The sequence below is a fragment of the Nicotiana attenuata genome, chromosome 6 (assembly GCF_001879085.1).
Source record: "Nicotiana attenuata strain UT chromosome 6, NIATTr2, whole genome shotgun sequence".
Classification (NCBI taxonomy): Eukaryota; Viridiplantae; Streptophyta; class Magnoliopsida; order Solanales; family Solanaceae; genus Nicotiana; species Nicotiana attenuata.
In genome coordinates, this window is record NC_031994.1 from 81,357,653 (window position 1) to 81,380,996 (window position 23,344).

The 23,344-nt window shown below is 37.9% G+C and overlaps 2 protein-coding genes across 2 annotated transcripts; one reads left to right on the forward strand and one right to left on the reverse strand.

Moving 5' to 3' along the window:
• Window positions 389-3,803, forward strand: LOC109228342 (GDSL esterase/lipase At1g71691-like). Its single transcript, XM_019393492.1, has 5 exons — window positions 389-717; window positions 1,453-1,574; window positions 2,203-2,442; window positions 2,536-2,785; window positions 3,365-3,803. Exons 1-5 carry the CDS (start codon window positions 459-461, stop codon window positions 3,583-3,585), a joined length of 1,092 nt encoding a protein of 363 aa, XP_019249037.1. The 5' UTR covers window positions 389-458; the 3' UTR covers window positions 3,586-3,803.
• LOC109227322 lies at window positions 4,932-8,443 on the reverse strand. Its single transcript, XM_019392438.1, has 3 exons — window positions 8,180-8,443; window positions 5,853-5,967; window positions 4,932-5,184 (listed from the first exon to the last, which is right to left on the reverse strand). Exons 1-3 carry the CDS (start codon window positions 8,402-8,404, stop codon window positions 5,111-5,113), a joined length of 414 nt encoding a protein of 137 aa, XP_019247983.1. The 5' UTR covers window positions 8,405-8,443; the 3' UTR covers window positions 4,932-5,110.

Here is a 23,344-nt window from a genome sequence, read left to right on the forward strand (position 1 = left end):
ATCCTATCCTCCCCAGACCCCACTTGTGGGACCACACTGAATTGTTGTTGTTGTTGTAAGTATATATTATAAATAGTTTTCAAGTGGATATAAAAAGGTAATTATTTTAAGCTCAACGGATATTTTGCATAAATCGCTCATAGTTCATAATAATTTCAATTCCTAATGAGGCGAAACTACGAAAGTGAAAAAACCATCAAATCAATAAACCAACCTGAAATATAGCAGTAAGTATAGTGTAGAAATATATTATTCCCAAGGAATATAATTCCTATATACTCACTCATTTACTGCATAAAACAACTTACAGGTGAATTCATTTACTCCTCTCTAACCACCACATTTCCCTCCTCTATTAAACCCTTTGCCACCTTTTCATTCCTTCTCACTTCAAGCTAGTTACATTATTTACACACACTAACCAAAGAAAGTAGAGGAAATCCATCTATATTGAGGAAATGGCTAGTGAGTTTAGGCTATTTTCTTTGGGTTTTCTGTTGTTTATATTGGTTAATAATGCAATATGTCAAGAAGAAGATGGAACGAGGAATGCGTTGGTACCAGCCATGTTTATATTTGGTGACTCTTTGATTGACAATGGAAACAATAATAATTTGCCTTCTTTAGCAAAGGCTAATTATTTTCCTTATGGGATTGATTTTAATGGTGGCCCTACTGGTCGTTTCTCCAATGGTTACACTATGGTTGATGTAATTGGTAATATACACACATTTATCCACTTATTTATATTTGTTTTTTCCTCCAAATATTTCATTTTCCAACCCTTTGTGCATGGAATTTATTTCCATTTTTTCATCCTTTGGTTCTCTTTTTTATTCGGAAAAATAATGTTGTATAGTCACTCTAAAAATAATAGCAAAAAATGTATACTTTTGGAATATGTATACATTTCTGTATGTTATATACAAAAAATATATAAATTTTATACATTTTTTCGTGGCTATCGAATGAAAATAGCTTCGGCCGCGGGCAAAAAATAATCTTTGCCCTTTTTAGTTCCTTCTAAAGTTTCAGTAGTTCTATTTTTTCTCCCTTTTTGATAGAATATTAAGAAAAATCAATTCTTAGAGTGATTAAATAAAAGATTAGAATATTAACATACACAATAATCAAGCGAAATGTGATACTTTCGAGCATAGATCTTAGGTATAACAATATGTTAGACTCTAGTATTGTGGACTTTTTTCTCATTTTTTTTTATTACTATAAAAAAAAAATATTTGATTGTTTTTCCTTAAACAGAAATAGGAATCGATATGGAAAATATTTCTTGACATGATAAAGAGAATTCTTGCTTCTTGCCAAGAAACTTCTCATAAGTAGATCAAGTATTTAAACAGGGATTAAAAAAAACCAGTTATATAATTTCTTAAAAGATAGATAAAATTAGAATATTGGGTGAATTAATTATTGACTTATTATTACTTGCAGCTCAATTGCTTGGATTACCCCTTATTCCACCATACACAGAGGCTTCTGGAGACCAAATGCGATTTGGAATAAACTATGCCTCAGCTGCTGCTGGGATTCTTGATATTACTGGCAGAAACTTTGTGAGTTTTCTTTTTAACTTTTTAATTTTTTGAAATATCTAATTCAACTCCCTCCCACCCCACAAAAAGAAAAAAGGAAAAGGCAAAGAAATGGCACTCTTAATTTATTTGGAATGTCACAAAGCAAGATTAGAAGGAAAAAAAAGGATTTAAATTATACGTACTAGCTGTGTAAAGAATTTTCAATGTAAATTTAACTTGTTATAGCAGGGTTGTTGGCTTATATATGGTTACTAATTTTACTTATTATAGTTATTTTTTTTCCCTATCTGATAGTGTTTTATAGTTATTTTTTTCCCGATCTTTTTTTTTTAGTGTATAGAAAATTTAGGAATTTCAACCTTTTCCCTCCCAAGGACTTTGTAAGCAGCAGTAGGCATTTGACCCCTTAACTGATGAATGATGCGTCAAATTCATATGTAGAATGTAAATGGGTGACACTTGAAATGTTGTAATGGTAAATTGATTAACAAATTAAATAAATACAGGTAAATGCACTACACCTAAACCACCTATCCAAGTGCTTTTTACTTTTTACTTCTTAAATATGTCACATTAGTTTCTTTTAATAGAATCTTGCATGTAATTAATTGGACATTTTTATTAATTAATAATGTTATATATACAGGTTGGGCGTATTCCATTCAATCAACAAATCTCAAATTTTGAGAGCACAGTTAACCAAATAAGAAGCAATCTTGGAGTATCAGATGTAGGAGAGGCATTAGCCAAATCTATTTTCTTTGTTGGAATGGGAAGCAATGACTACCTTAATAATTACCTTATGCCTAATTATAATACAAAGAATCAATATAATGCTCAACAATTTGCCAGTCTCTTGGTTCAACAGTATAATCAACAACTTATGGTAAGACTTTTTTCCTGTTTCATATTCTCTCTTTTATTATTTTCCAAATTAGTCTACTTTTTTACCCTCCAATTCAATTTATGAAAATTGCAGAGATTATATAATCTTGGAGCCAGAAAATTTGTGATTGGTGGAGTTGGATTAATGGGGTGTATTCCAAGCATTCTTGCACAAAGTCAAAATGGTGCATGTTCAGATGAAGTGAATCAACTTGTTCTTCCATTCCATAACAATGTTAGATCAATGCTTAACAACTTTAATACCAATCTTCCTGGTTCCAAATTTGTTTATATTGACATCAGGAATATGTTCCAAGATCTCCTTACCAATTACAGACAATATGGTAAGTCAATCTTATTCAAGAAAAATTCTTATTTATTTTATTCAATATTTTATTTCCGTGAAAGAGACATTTGAAAAGTTCATGTTCTTTACAACAAGTTAAATTTAAAATATATTGATAGTGTAAAAATTCTTTAAACTGATAATGTATAAAAGTTAAATTTATTTTTAGTTACCCTTTAATTGAAAAGGGCAACCTAGTGTACAAGGCATTTCACGTTCACGCAGGATTCGAGAAGAGCCGCACCCCAAGTACACAGCCTATCCTAATGCAAACATTAGTGACTGCTAGTACGGCTCCAACCTGTGACCTATAAGTCACACGGAAACAACTTTTATCGTTACTCCAACGCTCCCCTTCTAATTACCCTTTAACCATCCATCCCTTTTTCTTCCTTTCCCTTTCTTTTCCTTTTCTTTCCTTCTATTATTGTTATTATTAGTGCTCTCCCCTACTACAGTCCTTTTTGTCTAATTTTCTTTTACTTTCCATCTAAATAAAGATTTCTTGAAATTTTGTGTTAAATCCTTGGAAGCAAAAGCTAACATTATGTTTTCAATATTGTTAATGATGTAACAGGATTTAGTGAAATAAATAATGGATGCTGTGGAGTAGGGAGAAATAGAGGGCAAATAACATGTCTACCATTCCAAACACCATGTCAAAATAGGGAACAATTCATATTTTGGGATGCATTTCATCCAACTGAGGCAGTTAATATCTTGTTTGGAAGGAAGGCTTTCAATGGTGGTCTTGATGTTGTTTATCCCATCAATATTCAGCAACTTGCCACTCTTTGAGTTTTTTTTTTTTTTTTTAAAATTTTAATCTATGGAAGATCATGGAAGAAATTAACTTGAATTTCTTCAGCTTCTCATTTATTTGAAGTGAACTTAGTTTTCTTTTTTCTAGTTAATTTTTTTCTTTTGGGTATTTTGCTATATTTAGTAGAGAATATAATCTTGTGGAGAACCATGAAGCAGTGGCTGATATATTAGGAATGCGTTAGAATATACAATTTTACTGCAAATTTCTTAAGATCCTCAATGCCTCAAAAGATTAAAAAAAAATGCTTTAAATATTATGTTTATTATTCTTTTTCTGATGAAGAGATTTACTTATGAATTGGAAAAAAAGGTTGTTGCAAGAACTTGAGTGGTGCAGGCAGGGAGATAAAGATAGGGATCAATAATCATAAGCCATTATTATTTTTTAACAATAAAGGCAAACTTATTATAAGTATATATAGTTCTTCAATAATTTTTTAATTAAGTACTACTCCAATATAGTTATGTTGAAGATGACGAGTGTTGTCACAATCGCTGCCTCGTACTATCTGCCAGTTGCTATTAGGTGAAGAACTACAAATAAGGCAAATTTAGGATTTTAAGTTTGTGGATGCAGAGGACAACTACTAGGACTTATTATATTCTCAAGAATGCATGCTTGTAGCTAGAATCGGATTCATGATTTAAAAAACAGTGGATGTACGTACCTTTCGATATATAATATTTTTATAGAAATTTTTCTTTAAATTTTCTACGTATATCGGTATATAGTTCACGTTTAATACAATGGGTACATATGCACCCGCTGTTTCAGAAAGATAAACTCAAATGGGGGTACCTTTTCTACTAAGCTGAAATAACATGACTAACTCGTATTTTTTTGCTAAGGAAAGCTTTTTATTGATAAACAAAAACTAAACTATTGCAGTAGAAGGTACAGAAGAAGAGTTACAGTGCCTTGTAGGTCTAGATTAAAATACAGTAAAGTAAACATTGGAGGATTTTGCAGAAGTTCAATGGATTCGAGTGCACTTCACTTTACTCTCCTTTTTTTATTTTTTTTATTTTAAATATATATAACTGTGGCGTCCAAGCCCCTTGCATGCACCTTGACTAATTCCACGACAAGGTACTTCTTCTACTATGAAGGTGAACCTTTGCAGAAGAAGACAGCAGTGCTGTTAATATTGTAAAATCCAGATGTAGAAACACTAGTTATCCAGAAAAGATTGTTGACAAGGATCAAGAAGACAAGAACTTTACCATTCAGAAGAGATCTCACATGTTTTTAGCTAAATTGGGCCCCTATTATTGGAAGTTCATATCAAAATGGGGCTAGTCGCGTAGAGATTCTCATCTGAATACTGAATAGGAGGTCATTAGCACTTGTGCTGGTAAACTAATGAGCTTTAAGATTACTTGTCATTTATCAGCAAATGCATACAGAGTACAAAACTGCCTGAATCTCCAGAATATATGAGGTACAGCAAAGGAAAAAAGAAAACTCAACACTCCTTGCAGAGACTAAAAAAGTCCATTAACGAACCTTACGAACTTTTTCTTCCTGTCCTAAGCCAAGAGATTTTTGTGCATTTGCTATTCCTTCCGGATCTGCCAAAATGAAAATTTCCGATTAAAGAAAGGAAATGAAGGAAATTAAAGATGTCTAAAAGTTTTTAGAACGACCAAAATAGAAGAGGGCAGAAAAGGAAACAGATGACCTTCACGCTTCATCTGCTTTCCTTGTACTATCCACCCCTCAATAGCAGAACAATAAGGAACAAAAGAACCAAAAGAACAAAGGGGAAAACAAAAGAAAATCTTCTTCTTTTTTTTTTTGGTAAAGGTGGAAACAAAAGAAAATCTTTTTCTCCTTTCATCTTTTATCCAAACCGTAGAAGATTTTGCTTGTCACGACTACCTTCCCACCTTAACATTTGCAACTTCCATCAGCTTGCATATATACAATTAAACAAATATTTCTCATTGTTTTAAGCCCCAATCAAACACCGAAAACTCCAAAGTTCAATCCCAGCTAAGTTTTACTTGCCAAAAAAAAGCCTCCGAATAATCCCCCACATCGAAACAAAAAAGATACAAGGACAGAAACCCCAAAAGAAGCAAACAAAGGAGTCTTCATCAGAATAACAAACAGTTCAGTGAAAACACGATAACAACCAACTAGCCAAAAGTAGCTCCCAAAGGGTCACCACAAAGGAAGGACCCTTTTTTTTCCCCTTGAAACAAATTAGTAATATACAACAGACAAATAGACTTACCAAAGAATTGCGTAAAGATACTCGTGAAGAAGGTCAAGTTACGAGCAACATTATATGCCATTGCAGGAGGCAGAGGTTTAACAACAGTGTCAATGCTGAAGACGCGTTGAAGAAACTGCAAACAAATAAAAGAATCGTATAAATACTTTTTTAACCAAATAAGAAAAATCAAAGGCTCAATAGAATTTAATAGTACTACAGATACAGATATTCTTTTTTGTTTAGTATTGAAGGTAGTCGTCTATTATCAAAAGGAGCATCCGCTTAATTTTCCAAATTTCCTTTGTCCTGTACTTCTTAGCATCAGATATGAGATCCCTTTTGACTGTAATCTCTGCAGCTTTAACTTTAGATTTAGACTGCAATTGGTTTTTGAAAATGAAAATCTACTGTAAAAAGATTTAAACAAATAGATGAAGAATCAATCATCAAGAAGGTTTGGATTATGCACATTGTCATCTTTTTTTCTTCTTTTTGATAAGAGAAATCCCTGAGGATCAGTGGCGCATGGTTTGAAACTCGGTCAATAATGAGCCCGCCCCTCTACGCTTCTCTACTTAAATACCAGGAAAGTCTGCGAGAGGATCCGAATCTGTGATGTGCGCCTAATCCACACTGGACCATGCACTTCGTCATCTATAGTTATACATATTTTATGGCACCAAATCTTTTACCATATTGACTTTACAGTTATAAAAATTAGCTATCTTCCCCGAGAATTCCTTTTTCCTCTCTCTGTCAACCATACACCTGCTCCCTAGCTTCGCCATCCATATGCCACAGTTCCTTCACTTCATTCTTCAATCAAACCTCCATTACACATCCATTTATTTTGGTTCTCCATTTTCATCATTTTTCAGCTTAGATTATTTGACTACACCAAAAGATTCATGTAATCGCTTGAAAATATACCCAAAATTTCAACTCTGAGGATTCTTGGCGCCGAGAGACCATTCGGAACCTCTTAAATCTAATCTCGTATTGCTATCATCCAAAAGCGCAAGTAATTTTTCAACATATGATTCATTGATGCATGACAAACAACCCAGAACAATAGTGAGTATCCTTGTCAAATCCTGAACTTAAGCACTAGATGATCACAGGACAAAACCATCGGGCACGGACTTTTGCACTATCAAATGAGACTCATGATAATGCTTGATAAGATGCTAAAATGTATAGTTCAAACAAGGCATTTGTAAGAAGCAGTCAGGTGATGGGAGAGAGTGGAACTGTGGGAGTAGCAAATGTGAGGAGAGGAATAGAGGGCACTGGAGAAGAGCTCGAAGGAGTGGGAGGGAGAGAACAAGGGTGGCCGGAAGAGTAAAAGGATGAGAGACAAAGGAGGAGCAAAGGAGACAATATGTACTGAACAGAGGTGGCTGAAGCTAATTGGAATGAGTAGGGATAGCCGGATAGGCATGCATGGAGGAGCTGCTTATTATCATCGCCGTCCTTAGCTTCTTCCTTGTGTCTTCTTCTTTTCCTTTTATTGTTATAGTTCCCTTCCTTTTCGTTTTATTTTTCATGTATTTTCCAGTTGCTTCAATTGTATTTTGTCTTAATCTCAATGTGTTTGGAAAATGGATCTCATACAGATCATTGAAAATCAAATGGTTCAGGTTGGGGACTAAATAAGAAAAAACAATAAACCCCGAGTTCAAACTATAGACTGGGAACTAATTCAGTACTTTGACACAGAGTAACTTACTGTCTCTCCACATACATGGAAGGGCATGGGATTGCAATAGAACCATGACAAATAAAAGTTTCCTCGTTGCGCACAACTACTCCAAATCTACCTGAATATATAGTGTATCTACTAAATATACTGATTGCCCTGACACAAGCAATACACTGAAAGCCACTTTGATGTTACACACCACAACTGCTAAGACAACAAAAAAAAACTGGTTTAATGGGTCTAATTGCTAAGGCCTATGCTCTATGACAACCAAAGTACTTCACAAAATAAATGATAGTACCTTTAAACCACCTCCACCTCATAACGATTTAACTTTCCTTCTCTACCAAAGTGACAGTATTTGCGGTATGCTAATCTCACACATATGACCACTTTAGGTTGTGGAACTGAATTCAGCTCTCTATCTTTTAACTAGAAGACCTAAGTCAAGTGCCATAATAGTCTTCATGATAGAAAATGCCGTGCTCAACATTGGGATAACTTGTCCCGGTCATTGATTTTTCTGCTATTAGTTCTACCAATTCATCTTAAGCTTAGTGCCGGCTATATAAATTATACACTGGCCGTAACCTATCTGTACATATCAACATAAAACAGAGGCCAGAGAGAGAGAGAGAGGGACCTGGAAGTTACGTTGGAAGCTGTAACGAAGTTCAGGGTCAATTTCAAGAGAATCATCAGTTTCATTAACAATGGATTTCACGGATTTTTTACCAGGGACGTGCATAGTCGCCGTTTGACCAGGTTGGCTAGTGACTTTGAGCCTTGCGTCTTTGAATTTGTCATCTTGTTCTGCCTCTACCCTCCACGGTGCTGACGCTAGCAACTCTTTCTTCCCTTTCGCCATTCTCAAAAATTGCAGTGTCGCTATGAGGACGACAACCAATGCAAGAAGATAAAGGCGAGAAGAATTGGAGAAGCGACGTCGTTTCAGATCTAGACTTTCAATTTCATAATTTTACAATTAAGTACTTCAAATTGGTCAAAACGCATATTTTGGACACCTATGTAAATATAATTACAGTTCTTTTGAGAACCTTTTCCCAGTTAAACTATATTACTTTTACCAAAATTGTTAAGCTAGTTATATGCCAAAATAGGATACATGTGGTCATATTAAACTATCGTAATCACGTGGAATGCTTGATTTATTTGCTTAGTGTAGTGTAACGACCCGACTGGTTGTTTCGCTTTTTAGAATCCCGTTCCCCTAAATAAGACTTTCCGCTCTTGCTTTAACTAATTTACGACCTGCGGGGATGGTTGGTTCGGGATTTGGAAGAGTTTGGGTTGAAATAGGCACACTTGATTCCTTAAGATTTCCTTAAAAGGCTAAGTTTGACTTTGGTCAACATTTTTAGTAAACGGACCCGGACTCGTGTTTTGACGGTCCCGGAGGGTCCGTAGGAAATATGGGACCTGGGCGTATGCCCGTAATCGAATTCCGAGGTCCTAGTCCGAGTAATGAATTTTTGTTAGAAATTGTTAAACTGGAAATTCTAAGGATTTAATGAAGTTGAATAATGCTTGATCATGTTGGTATCGGGTCCGTATGTTGATTCCGGAGCCCGGTACAGGTCCTATATAACATTTAAGACTTGCCTGCAAAATTTGGTGTCAGTCCGAGTAGTTTAAGTACGTTTCGGCGCATTAGAAGTGAATTGAAGAACTTGAAGTTCATAAGTTTGATTCAATTGGTTTTAGGGGGTGATTCTTAGATTTAGCGTTGTTTCGGGCGTTCCAAGGGTTCGCGCGAGTCCGCTTTATGATTTCAAACTTGTCGGTATGTTCGGGCGGGGCACGAGGGCCCCGAGCGTCAATCGGGCGAGGCTCGAGTGAAGTTGTAAATTTTGGGAAGGAGCTGAAGCTCCCAGCTATCTGTCATAACCGCACCTGCGGTTGGTCAGCCGCAGGTGCGAGACCGTAGAAGCGGTCTTCCTCTCGTAGATGCGGCCAAGCCAGGCCAGGCCCAAAGCCGCATAAGCGGATAGTTTTCTGCAGAAGCGGAGCCGCAAAAGCGGCTTGTATCTCGCAGATGCGGCCCAGCGGCCCAGTTGAGTTTCCGCAGAAGCGGACGCCTTTCCGCAGATGCGGTGGCCGCAGGTGCGGCCCAGGACCGCAGATGCGGAAATCACTAAAGCAATGAGCTTCATTTATTACGGGCTCTAGGCCATTTTTGCTCACTTTCACTCATTCATTGGGCGATTTTGGAGCTCTTGGGAGGGGACTTTCACCTAGCATCTTGAGGTAAGTTCATCCTATTTATTTCTAAGTTTAATACTTGAGTCTTGGGTAGATTAACACACAAAAATTAGGGAAAATCATGGGATTAGAGCAAAACCTAGGGTTTTGATAAAATTTAGATTTCACCATGAAATTTGTTATGGAATGAAGTAGAAATCATATATTGTTGATCCTTAGGCTATAGAGAACAACTTTCTTCGAAAAATTTCGGAATCTGGGCAGGTGGGCCTGGGTTCGAATTTTAGGAAACTTGTGTTTAAGGTCGAAAAATTACTTTAGTAATTAAAATGCGAACTCTTGAACTTGTATTGACTAGTTCCTGTCTCATTTAATTAGTTTTGGATCGTTCGGCTCCAAATTGAGGATTTGAGCACGTTCTTGACATTGGAAGTACGCTTTGGAGCGAGGTGAGTCTCCTATCTAACCTTGTAAGAGGGAATTGTCCCCATAGGTGTAATAATTGAATAATTTGTCACTAAATGCGGGGGACACGTACGCACTAGGTGACGAGAGTCCGTGCGTAGATACTATTATGCTTAAATCCGGGTAGTCTAGGACCCAAAAGCATACTTTTATGTGATATTCTTGTGACTCTATGGTTAATTTGGATTGCTTAAACCATGTTGAATGTGGTAAATGAATTAATATGAGAAACATCACTTTCTTGATCTTTTAAAGAGGAGCTGACATTTCTGTGGTAATTGCTTCCCTGCTATATTCTTGTTTGCCTTTTTGTTGTGCTTAATTACATTTGACCGCGTCGCATGTATGATTCGCGAGCGGGGTAATAGATGCATCTATGGTTCGTGCCGTTCGACCCTCCGGCAGTGTACACTTTACTTTTATGTTGGATTGGGCCGTACGACCTCGGCACTACTTGCGTATGCTTCTTGCTCGGTATATTGCTGTGGACTAAACTTGTTTATATGTCCTGAAATGTAAATGGCTAACTGTGATATTATCTAGGAAATGACCCATTACTTCTTGCTATAAGTTGTTAATTATTTGAGCGTTCCATGCTTAGTATAACGCTTTCCTCATATTATTTGACCCTAGTAAGTGTCAAGTCGACCTCTCGTCTCTACTTCTTCGAGATTAGACAGGATACTTACTGGGTACATATTGTTTATGTACTCATACTACACTTCTGTGCTTAATTGTACAGGATTTGAGGCAGGTACTGTGAGCACGTGATTTTTGCCCTATGTGAAATACTCCTACAAATTAAAGAAATAGGTTTTTCCCCAATTGTTTGTAATTTTATAGGATTTTGTTAATTGTTTGCATTTCTCTGCATGTTTACTTTTATTAGAATCATGAAAAATACCAAAAATATCATGCTTTGCGTTTAGATTTTGTATTCACATTTTAGGATTAATTAATTAATTAATTGCTTTATTAAAAATAAAAATTACAAAAATGGCTCATTTTTACATTCTTAGCTTTTAATTTTGGATTATTAAGTTTTCTCTTTAAATTTAGGATCAATTAATTTTTATAAATATTATAGTTAGATAATTAGCTTAATTTTACAATTTGAATTGATTTAGGAATTTAATTTAGATTTTTAATTAATTAAAGAAAGAAAAGAAAACAAAAAGAAAAGGAAATTGAAAAGCTTGGTCTTAAATTCGAAATTGGGCCATGTAATGAGTGAGCCCAAATCTTTATACACCCTTTCTTCACTTAAACTAGCCCATCTCCTTACCCAGCCCAAGAAAAAACCGGACTTGACCCAAATAACCTTTTGACCCTACCATAATTTTGAATAATGATAGTAGAAATAAACATGTTATAAATCCGGGTGTGCATTTCATGTGACCCGATTCTAATTTCCGACGAGGTTAAATAGAACGTGTTGTGAACCGCGGGTGCATTTCATGTAGCGTGGCTTACGATGTGTTTTAAATAACCTTGAATTTTCCCGAAATATTAAAAGCGGTTAATAAGCTAAAAATGCACAATAGGTTTAAAACATGTAATAAATCAGATAATTAGGCCAATTTTAACAGTTTAAGCGACCGTGCTAGAACCACGGAACCCGGGAATACCTAACACCTTCTCCCGGGTTAACAGAATTCCTTACGTAGAATTTCTGGTTCGCAGACTTCAAAAATGAAAGTCGAATTTCCTCGATTTGGGATTAAAAAATAAACCGGTGACTTGGAACACCAATTAAACTATTCCAAGTGGCGACTCTGAAAAATTAAACAAATAATCCCATTTCGAATAATGTCACTTTAATTGGAAAAACTCCCTTATATCACCTCTCGGGGTGGTAAAAAAGGAGGTGTGACAGGTACATCTAGTTACCAGGCTGGTGCATACTCTTGATCCGACCCGAGATTCCACGGTGAGCTGCCCCCTTCCTACGCCGTTCAGCAGCCCGATGGAGTCTTTCTTTACTTTTGGATGTCTATTCTATTTCAGACAGTAGGATAGATTTATTCTTGTATATTCTACTAGATGCCCACATACTTGTGACACCAGGTCTTGGCACACACATTAGTACGCTATTTTGTGTTGGGATTGTATAATTATTATGGTGCGATGTTAATTATCGTTGTTCTAAATTCAAACTTAGAGATTCTGGTAACTGGTTTGTGAAAAGTAAAACTGAAACTTATTAATATTTTCCGCGTTGGCTTGCACGACAACGGTGTTGGGCGCCATCACGACCTGAGGTGAAATTGGGTCGTCACAACATGGTGTCAGAGCACTAGGTTCACGTAGGTCTCACAAGTCATGGGCAAACCTAGTAAAGTCTTGCGGATCGGTACGGACACGTCTGTATTTATCTTCGAGAGGCTATAAGGTGTTAGGAAATTACTCTTTCTTCATTTCCTATCGTGCAGTAGTTGGTGTACTAAATTTCCCTCTTTTATTCTCTCACAGATGGTGAGGACACACACGGCCGATGTTCTAGACCCGGGAGAAGCTGCTCCCCCCGTTGCTAGAGGCCGAGGCAGAGGCAGGGGGAGGGCACCGGCCCGAGGTAGGGGACAAGGGCGTCCCAGAGCTATTCCAGTAGCACCACCAGCGGATCCTGCGGGAGATCCTATCATTTAGGAGCAGGGCAAGGTACCCGCATCTGAGTCTACCCCAGCAAACTTCATGACAACACCGGGTTTCCAGGAGGTCATGGGCCGTATGCTGCGGTTCATGGACCCCATGACTCAGGTTGGTTTATTTCCAGCGGATCCAGCNCTCTTGAAGAACCCTTTCCTCTCATCAAGTACTTCTTGAAATCCCTAGTGATCATAGCTACTTCATCATCTTCCAAATCTGCACCTTCAGCAATTCTGAAAGCCAAGCTTCTCTCCTTTTTGGGGGTATCCATCTTCATGGTTTGTCTCCTCATTTCATAGGCAGTTAAGTTTCCAATCAGTTCATCCAGTCTAAGGGTAGCAATATTCTTGGAGTCCTGAATGGCAGTGATTTTGCTTTCCTAGAAGTCTTTCTTTCATAAATTCAAAATAAAAGCCCAAAAATCAAAAAAATTTCTTTTCTTCTTTAGAAGTTTTCTTTCAAAATTCCAAAAAATATCAAGATTAAAAAAAATACTTTCTTTCTTCTTTACAAGTCTTTCTTTAAAAAAAAAAAAGAAAAATTCCAAATCCAAAAAAAAAAGATTTAGTTTATTTCTTTTATTCCTAATCTTCCCGAACTATGCAAGTTCTGATTCATGTTCCCACATGATACGTAGGCAACCCACATCAGGTTCGATCGAATGGTTAAAAACAAAAAATAAAAAAAAAAGAAAACAAAAGAAAGAAAAGCCAAAAAAAAAAACAGAAAGAAAAGAGAAAAAAAGGAAAAAAGAAAAGAAAAAGAAAGAGTGTTTATCCTAACATGGTTGTTGTTTTGAAATAAAAGCTAGTCAAAGGTGGTCGGTTTGTTGGTTTGCAATGGCGAGTCACAAAGCAATCCAAGATCTCTCGGAAATAAAAGCATCTTCTCAACCAAGGGAATATGCTCCATTGTTGTTGATCTAGGGTCACGAAAAGGCAAGTAGGCAAGTTGGCGGTGAAAAATTAAAAATGGAGGCGAATGTGGGGTTGACTTTACCAGATTTGAGCAATAGGTCATGGACTGCTTGGGATGATTGTCAAAATTTGAGTGTTGAATCCAAGCTATCAAAATGGTTAAATGCCGTAGTAATGCTGATGTACGAATGTTTGGCTAAGATGTTACTTAGTAATTGGAAAGTCACTCATCTTTTAGCCATGGTAGCTTATTTTGTCATTTTTTCTTCTTCTTTTGTTATTGGATCCTGCTATCCTTCATTCAATAAAAATAGTCGGTCATTGTGTGTCCATTTTGTGCATAGTTCTTTTCACGCTAGTTCTAGTGACATGACATGCATGCGGAATTTTTGGCCAGATCTTAGAAAACTAATTTAGTCTTGAATTGCATAAGTGAGAAAGAGACACTTTTGAAGAAGAATAGACACGTGAAACATTTGGAAAATAAGCATGAGCTGAGTTTACATGGAACCAAAGCAGTCATGCTCATGGAAGTTAAGGATCTCTACCTTTTGAATCATTTGAGAAGATCGGGCTTAAGGATAATCGGACGGGTTGAAGTCTGTTTAGCACTAAGAGATAAAAAGTATTTTTCAATAGAAGGTGTATTCCAGACAACTTGAAATAGATCAGTTAATGGCAAAATACATCTTCTACATCAAGACAAAATCCAAGAAAAGTCACCCAAATTGACAAGGGTCATTCACAGCGAGGAAAGTATTGCTCATACAGCTTTACACTGAAAAAGACACAAGAAGACAGGCATGTTCATCAATGATGTGATCTCGAAAGGATACTATGTTTGGCGTTCTCGAGGCTGGGAGGCCCTTTTTCTGCTATCCAAACACTTTATATCCTTCGCTACCCCTTTTGAGCCTGTGTTATTTTCTTTGACCACCCTCTTTTGGAATCAAGTTTAGAGTCAAGAGTCAAAAAAAAAATACAAAAAAAAGGAAAAAAAGGAAAAAAGAAAAAGAAAAAGAAAATACCATGTCCCAAGAGTACAAACTAGGGTAATTCTTAGAAAGTTCAAGTGAAAAAAAAAAAGAAAAGAACTGGCAAAGGTGCATGCCCCCAGAAAATAGAAGCTGGGGCAACTTGTTTTGAAAACAACAACAAAAAAAAAGACAAAAGAAAAAAAAAGACAAAGAAAAAAAAAAGACAAAGAAAAAGAAAGAAAGATGGGAAAAAAAAGTTAGGTCAGATGTTTGAACTACATTAGACCTGATTCCTTAAAAAAAAAGGATACGTAGGCAGCCTCATGGTTCGGTCCAACCAAATAAGAATTCAAAAAAAAAAAAGAAAAAAAAAAGAAAAGAAAAAAATAAAATAAATTCAAAAAAAATCTCCAATAGCTGAAACTGGGGCAAAGATTTTATTTCACTTTTGAAAGAGTCGATTCCAAGAGTTGTAAGTCTACAACCCCCTTTACTTTGAGTCTATTTTGNACCTAGTCTGATGAACTTTCTCCTAGGATCAAAATCTTAGTCTGATGAATTTTTCTCCTAAGATAGAAGACCTAGTCTGATGAACTTTCTCCTAGGATCAAAATCTTAGTCTGATGAATCTTTCTCCTAAGATAGAAGACCTAGTCTGATGAACTTTCTCCTAGGATATAAATCTTAGTCTGATGAATATTTCTCCTAAGATACAAAAAAAAAAAAAAGAAGAAAAGAGACCTAGTCTGATGAACTTTCTCCTAGGATCAAAATCTTAGTCCGATGAATTTTTCTCCTAAGATAGGAAACCTAGTCTGATGAACTTTCTCTTAGGGTCAAAATCTTAGTCTGATGAATCTTTCTCCTAAGATAAAAAAAGAGACCTAGTCTGATGAACTTTCTCCTAGGATCAAAATCTTAGTCTGATGAATTTTTCTCCTAAGATAAGAAAAGAGACCTAGTCTGATGAACTTTCTCCTAGGATCAAAATCTTAGTCTGATGAATCTTTCTCCTAAGATAGGAAACCTAGTCTGATGAATTTTCTCCTCGGATAGAAATCTTAGTCTGATGAATCTTTCTCCTAAGATAGTAAACCTAGTTTGACGAATTTTCTCCCAGGATAATTTGAAAAAAAAGAAGAGGATGTCTCGAAAAAAAAAGGAAGTCATTTGTTCATGCCTTTTGAAAAAAAAAAGCATTTGAGCAATTTTTTTAAAAGAATGATTTTCTCAAAAGAAAAAAAAATGTTGATTTTTCTAAAAAAAAAAAATCCTTCTTGGTTCATTTTAGCATAGGCACACAATTCAGCAATCTCATTTTTCCAACATACGGTCTCCACTCCCTAGTTGATTTTGTTTTAGACATAGGGTCTCCACTCCCTGGTCTGCTTTTCCAACATAGGGTCTCCACTCCCTAGTTGATTTTATTTTAGGCATAGGGTCTGCACTCCCTAGTCACTTTTCCAACATAGGGTCTCCACTCCCTGGTTGATTTCATTTTAGATATAGGGTCTCCACTCCCTAATCTCTTTTCCCCAAGGATACACAATCTTGACTTTCATTGCTTTCAATAAAGAAGTAGTTTAGAATTTTGTTACAATAACTCACGAAATTTTCCTAGTGAAAACTAGGGCAGAAAAATTTCGTTTGTTTGTTTGTTTTGGTGTCTGAGCAGGTTTTACCTCGAGGCACAGGGTTCGAGACAACCAAAAGAAGAAGTCTCAATCCAGAATAAAGGAAAAAGAAGAGAAGAAAAAGAAGTGAACTCAAAGTGCAGAAGCAGAGAAAAGCAGTGGAATGCTCAAGACATGATTGAAGTCACAAGCTTTGCATGTCCCGCCTTGATCCGAGAAGCTGAAAAGAATGAACTAACACCTGCAACTAGCAAGCGTCAAGGTTCATATCCAAAGTCTGCATGAAGAACCATTCAAGACTCAAGATCAAGCTTCAGAAGACTTATAGATAGGAATCTTGTAACTCATAGTTGATAGGCTTAGTTAGTCCTTTTAGATTTTGATTCTGATGTAATAACGGGACCGCAGACCGGAACCTCGACGACACCTCGCTCGGCTCTCAACCTCAGTACTCCATCACCTCATTCACTTCTGAACTACACTGACATGATTCCTTTATAGCCAAGGATATGTAGGCAACCTCGGAAGCAAGGTTCGGTCAAATCTTTCAAAAAATGCTTCCCACGGAGTATCCAAACGGGCAAAAATCGCTCGTATCCGCTCACTTTATCTTTGCCCGAAAACTCTTCATGTTTCCGAGAAAAGAGGGCCAGCTGTGAGCACGTGATTTTTGCCCTATGTGAAATACTCCTACAAATTAAAGAAATAGGGTTTTCCCCAATTGTTTGCAATTTTATAGGATTTTGTTAATTGTTTGCATTTCTCTGCATGTTTACTTTTATTAAAATCATGAAAAATACCAAAAATATCATGCATTACGTTTAGATTTTGTGTTCACATTTTAGGATTAATTATTTAATTAATTGCTTTATTAAAAATGAAAATTACAAAAATGGCTCATTTTTACATTCCTTAGCTTTTAATTTTGGATTATTAAGTTTTCTCTTTAAATTTAGGATCAGTTAATTTTTATAAATATTATAGTTAGATAATTAGCTTGATTTTACAATTTGAATTGATTTAGAAATTTAATTTAGGTTTTTAATTAATTAAAGAAAGAAAAGAAAACAAAAAGAAAAGGANTGATTGACTTTGGAGGATAGTGGGATCAGTTCTTGCCCTTGGCAGAGTTTGCTTACAACAACAGCTATCAGTCCAGCATAGAGATGGCTCCATTTGAGGCTCTATATGGTCAACGATGTCGTTCTCCTATCGGGTGGTTCGAGCCCGGTGAGGCTAAGTTGTACGATACAAATTTGGTGAGAGATGCCTTGGAAAAGGTAAAGTTGATTCAGGAAAGGCTTCACACAGCACAGTCCAGACAGAAAAGTTACGCGGACCAGAAGGCGCGTGATTTATCATTCATGGTCGGCGAAAAAGGTTCTCTTGAAAGTCTCGCCGATGAAGGGTGTCATGAGATTCGGGAGAAGGGCAAGTTGAGCCCAAGGTTTATTGGCCCATTTGAGGTGTTGAAGCGAGTTGGGGAGGTGGCGTATGAGCTTGCTTTACCTCCCAGCTTATCGGGAGTCCATCTAGTTTTTCATGTGTCTATGCTTCGGAGGTACCACGCCGACTGGTCTCATGTGTTAGACTTCAACACTATTTAGCTAGACGAGAGATTGAGCTACGAGGAGGAGCCAATTACCATTATCGATAGGCAGGAGCGCCAGTTGAGATCCAAGAGGGTTTTTGTAGTAAAGGTCCAGTGGAGGGGCCAACTAGTTGAGGAGGCGACCTGGGAGTCCAAGGAGGACATGCGGAGCAGATATCCACACTTATTCGGCACTTCAGGTATGAATCTAAACCCGTTCGAGGATGAACGTTTGTTTAAGAGGTGGAGGATGTAACGACCCGACTGGTCGTTTCGCTTTTTAGAACCCCGTTCCCCTAAATAGACTTCCCGCGCTTGCTTTAACTAATTTACGACCTGCGGATGGTTGGTTCGGGATTTGGAAGAGTTTGGGTTGAAATAGGCACACTTGATTCCTTAAGATTTTCTTAAAAGGCTAAGTTTGACTTTGGTCAACATTTTTAGTAAACGGACCCGTACTCGTATTTTGACGGTCCCGGAGGGTCCGTAGGAAAATATGGGACCTGGGCGTATGCCCGCAATCGAATTCCGAGGTCCCTAGCCCGAGTAATGAATCTTTGTTAGAAATTGTTAAACTGGAAATTCTAAGGATTTAGTGAAGTTGAATAATGCTTGATCATGTTGGTATCGGGCCCGTATGTTGGTTTCCGAGCCCGGTACTGTCACACCTTCTTTTTCCTACACCCGCAGGGGCGTAAAGGAGTTTTTCCACTTAAAGGACAATTGGAACGAGATTTATTATTAAAATTTAGAGTCGCCACTTGGGAGATTAATGGTGTCCCAAGTCACCGGTTGAATCCTGAACCGACGAAATTATGACTCTGTTAACAGTCCGCGAACCATAAATCTGAGTAAGGAATTCTGTTAACCCGGGAGAAGGTGTTAGGCATTCCCGGGTTTCGTGGTTCTAGCACGGTCGCTCAACTGTCATATTTGGCTTATTTATCTGATTTTAGTACATGTTTTAATCTATGTGCTTTTAACTTTGAACCGCTTTTATTATTATTATTTTAAGAGAATTGCAACGTCGTGAAAACACGTCTTGAACCGCGTCACATAAATGCACCCGCGATTTTTGACACATTTCGACTTCGTTGGGATTTGGATTTGGGTCACATAAATGTGCACCCGAATTTAGGAAGGTAATGTTATTAAAATACGCGCCTAAAGAGACTAACGCGTTATTATCTTTGAGGAAGGCCGTGAAATTCGCTAAACGGCCCATTCCGAAATCTAAGTATTTTAATACAACCATTTATCGAGGGCCCCGCGATTTATGTGTTTTGTTTAGCGAGGCTCATTTCATTTTATTATTAAAGGCCAACCTAAAAGCAAACTACAATTTTCTACTTAAGTTGTCTCTAAAAGAAGAACCCTAATTAATTAGCAGATGTGAAAGGTCCAAAATTCCATAATTCAATCTCCAACAATTGGGCCTAGCAACTGAACAAGTGAGGCAGGATGCTCCAGCAAAGGGTCCAAAGCAGCCCAGGTTTCATTTTTAAAAGACTGGGCCGCTTAGGCCATTGACAAACCCAAAGCCCATTATCACTTTTAATTTGAGGCAGGCTAACACTTTTCAGGCCGAATACACAATCAAAGCCTGCAAACTTCAGTTGATCTATCCTAAACAAATTCAATTATGTGTTGAAATCTGGCATAAACAACAATGGCTATTTCGAACAATGTTTGCAGCCTATCTTATCATGTTAATTCGTTCCTTTTAAGTGAACCCCTGCACATTGCAATGTCAACCAAACGTGAATAGACTAGAACCAAAGAATCAATTGGACTTCATGCTTATAGGATTATATATGCCAACTTAAACTTCAATTAACAGACAGCGATCCAGCCTGGATTTCTGAGTAATGTTACCTTTAAAATTAAATCAACTAACCTACAAATAACAACGATTATCCAAACAGCATTTCCAGGAAACCAGTCCTAATTCGTGTCATTTTTAACCTTATGAATTAGCTAACACCCGATATTATTATACTAAACACGAACACGATACTAACAGTTCAAACGAGCGAACACAAGCCTGTAGCTCACTTATCCAATATATGTCCAATACAGCCTAGTTTCAGTCCAGTTATACAATGTAAATGCAGATCAAAAGAAGACCTAAACAAATACAAATCATCTACTATCTATTTCATTATGGCAGCTTGAACACATGGATTTCAGGAGGCCAATGGATGATGCATTCATTTCAGCATTTCAACGTCAAAGCTACATCAATACATGGTTCAAATATGTACCTGAAATTAGAAAGGAATAGGAAATGAGAGAAGTCAGCAGCAATAGCAGGACTCAACAGCAATTCAGGAACAATTTCAGAAATCCAGCAATGGATCAATCAACGCAGCAACATCAAGAGCAATTTCGAATCAAAATAACTTCTCAAACACCCAGGAACATTTCAGCAATCAAAAACCCACTAAACTGACCCAAAACTGACTTGTTTGAACTTAAAACTCAATCGAAATCTAACCAGAAATGATTCTGAACCTCAGCTATCAGAATTTGAGCTAAGAAATGCACATCAACCACTAAACTTGAAATCAACCTAAGAAATGAATGGAACTGTACGTTTTTTTGAATTTTCTATAGCTTTTGTATATTTTTTTTTTTTGCGATTTTAGGATGGAAAAGAGACTTCAAAATTTCAGATCTAGAATTTGAATCTGGGAATTCAAATTTGGATTCTGGAAACTATAGCCTAGTTTTTCTTTTTGGGGGAATTGTGAGGTTCCAAAAACCTGTTATTCAAGGCACTAGAGGCTGCCTTTTATAGGCAAAGATGAGGGTAACCCTCAATTTTCTATTTTCCTCTTAGTCCCTATTTTATTTTCAGCTTAGTCCTCTCTTTACTGACTTGTTTCTCAAGTTAACACACTAAAATTACTGAACCTTACACTAAAGCCTTACTTTGGAAGGTCCTAGAAGATTCTAGTTCCAACTACCATGTGCTAACCAATCCTAAATATCTGAACTACCCTTGAATTCAACCTGAAATTACTGCCTAGCTTAACTAAGCCTCAGCCCCCTTTTTATCCCTGAATTGTTAACCATGCTAACTATTCTAACCCTTCTAACTGACCATGGTTAATTAACTACCAAATTAAGAGTTAATCAGCTATATCCAAACAACTAGACTAACTGAAATGATTATACCAAACTAAAAATATTAACGTAAATGAACACAATTATACTAAACTAACAGATTTAACCATGAATGACAATTAAGCTAGCAATATTAGAAACAGAATTTAATCATCCCTTATACTAAATCAGAAAATTGAAGTGATATCTACTGAATTAAAAGCTAATAATCACAAAAACAACAATTAAACTAAAACCTAAACTTAAACTGAACTAAACTAAGATGGATTAGCTCGAGTGATTGACTATTGTGACCCGGGACGAACCCAAATAGCACAGAAGAATGGCAATCAAATAAAACTATACTTAAATTGATTAAAACAATTAATTAATTAAAAAGAACACTAAGAACGCCTAAGGAAAACTTACCGGTCAACCATTGTTGTTTGAATCCTCCAGGATTCTTGACACGTAACATCCCTAATCGTGTGTTTTTCAAAAGAAAACACGTGATTAGGGAAATTACGGTCCAAAATCCCCAAGATTTCTGAGTTAGGGTTCTGCCGGAATTGGGATTTAGAATTTGTAATGTTCCGGCAGATTCGAGGGTTTCTAGGTATGAATTGATGATGAGGGAGGCTGAGGAGCATATAGTATGAATTTGGGCCGGTTTGGGTGAGTTTGTGACTTGGCCGGAAGAGTTTAGATCTAATATTCGAGGCGATTGGATGGGATTCGAGACAAACTAAGATGGGGGTTGGAAACAGGAGAGAACGGTGGTTCTAGGGTGTAATTTTGGTGGCCATCGGAGCATCGCCACCGGCGGCGGCGATTTCCGGCCGGCGGCGCTAGGGCGGAGGACGGCGGAGATGGGAGGAGGACGGCGGGGCAACGCCGGCGTTACAGGGAGTACGAGGAAGATGGGTTGTGTTTTGGTTTTTTTGTATGATTTTCGGACAATTTTATTTAGATTGAAGGATCAATCGTGGCCATTGGATTAGATGGGATGAATGGTCGTGATTAAACGACGTCAAAACGACGTCGTTTTGAGTATGGNCTGGACAAGTATATCCCACCCCCCGAGAGGGAAGAGCTATGGTATCAGTTTGAGCAGATCGAGCAGGGTCAGATGTCGGTGATCGACTATGAGGCGAGGTTTTCTGAGTTATCCCGCCATGCATTGATGATACTTCCTACTGATGCGGAGAGGGTGCGGAGGTTCGTTGCAGGGTTGCGTTCTGGCATTAGGGCCAACATGGCCCGAGAGGTGGATATGGGGACTCCTTATCAGCTAGTGGTGGAGATTGCTCGGAGGATTGAGGGCTACCGCTTGAGAGGTAGGAAGCAGATGCAGCAGAACAAGAGGGATAGGTTCTCCGGAGAGTTCACAGGTGCCCCAGCTAGGGGTAGAGGTCAGTTTGGGAGGGGTCAGCCCAGCAGGCCCCCACATTCAGCACCACCACCTGCTCGAGGTGCTCCAGCGCGCCCCTATTTCAGCGCCATGCCAGAGAGTTCTTATCGCCCGCCAGCTATTCAGGGTTCTTCCAGTGGGTATTCAGGTCCCCAGGGTTCTTTTGGTTCCTATTCCAGTGCTACGCCAGAGAGTTCATACCGTCCTCCAGCCATTCCAAGTTCCTCCGGTGGGTATTTAGGCCATCAGGGCCAGGCTTCCAGACAGCAGGCTGTGGTGCCGAGAGGTTGCTACGAGTGTGGAGATCCAGGTCACATGAAGAGGACCTGCCCCAGGCTTCGGGGCAAGGCAATACAGCAGGGTCAGCAGCCTATGATTTTAGCACCGGTTGCCCAGCCGCCTAGAGGCGGGGGACAGAGTGGTAGAGGCCGTCCTAGAGGTGGAGGCCAGACAGGGAGAGGTCAGCCAGCTACTGCTCAGTCAGGTGGAGGCCAGCCAGCCGGCGCTCCAACCAGATTCTATGCTCTTCCGGCTAGACCAGATGCATTGGCCTCAGATGCCGTTATCACATGTATCATTTCTGTCTGTGGTAGAGATGCTTCGGTATTATTTGATCCAGGGTCCTCCTATTTATATGTGTCGTCTCTGTTTGCTCGTTTTCTGGTTATTGCGCCTGAGCGTGTGGGCACTCCTGTTCATGTGTCCATCCCTGTGGGCGATTCTGTGGTTGTGGATCGGATCTACCGGTCCTGTGTGGTCACATTCTGTGGTTTCGAGACTAGGGCAGATCTCCTGTTGCTTGATATGATCGATTTTGAGGTCATCCTGGGCATGGA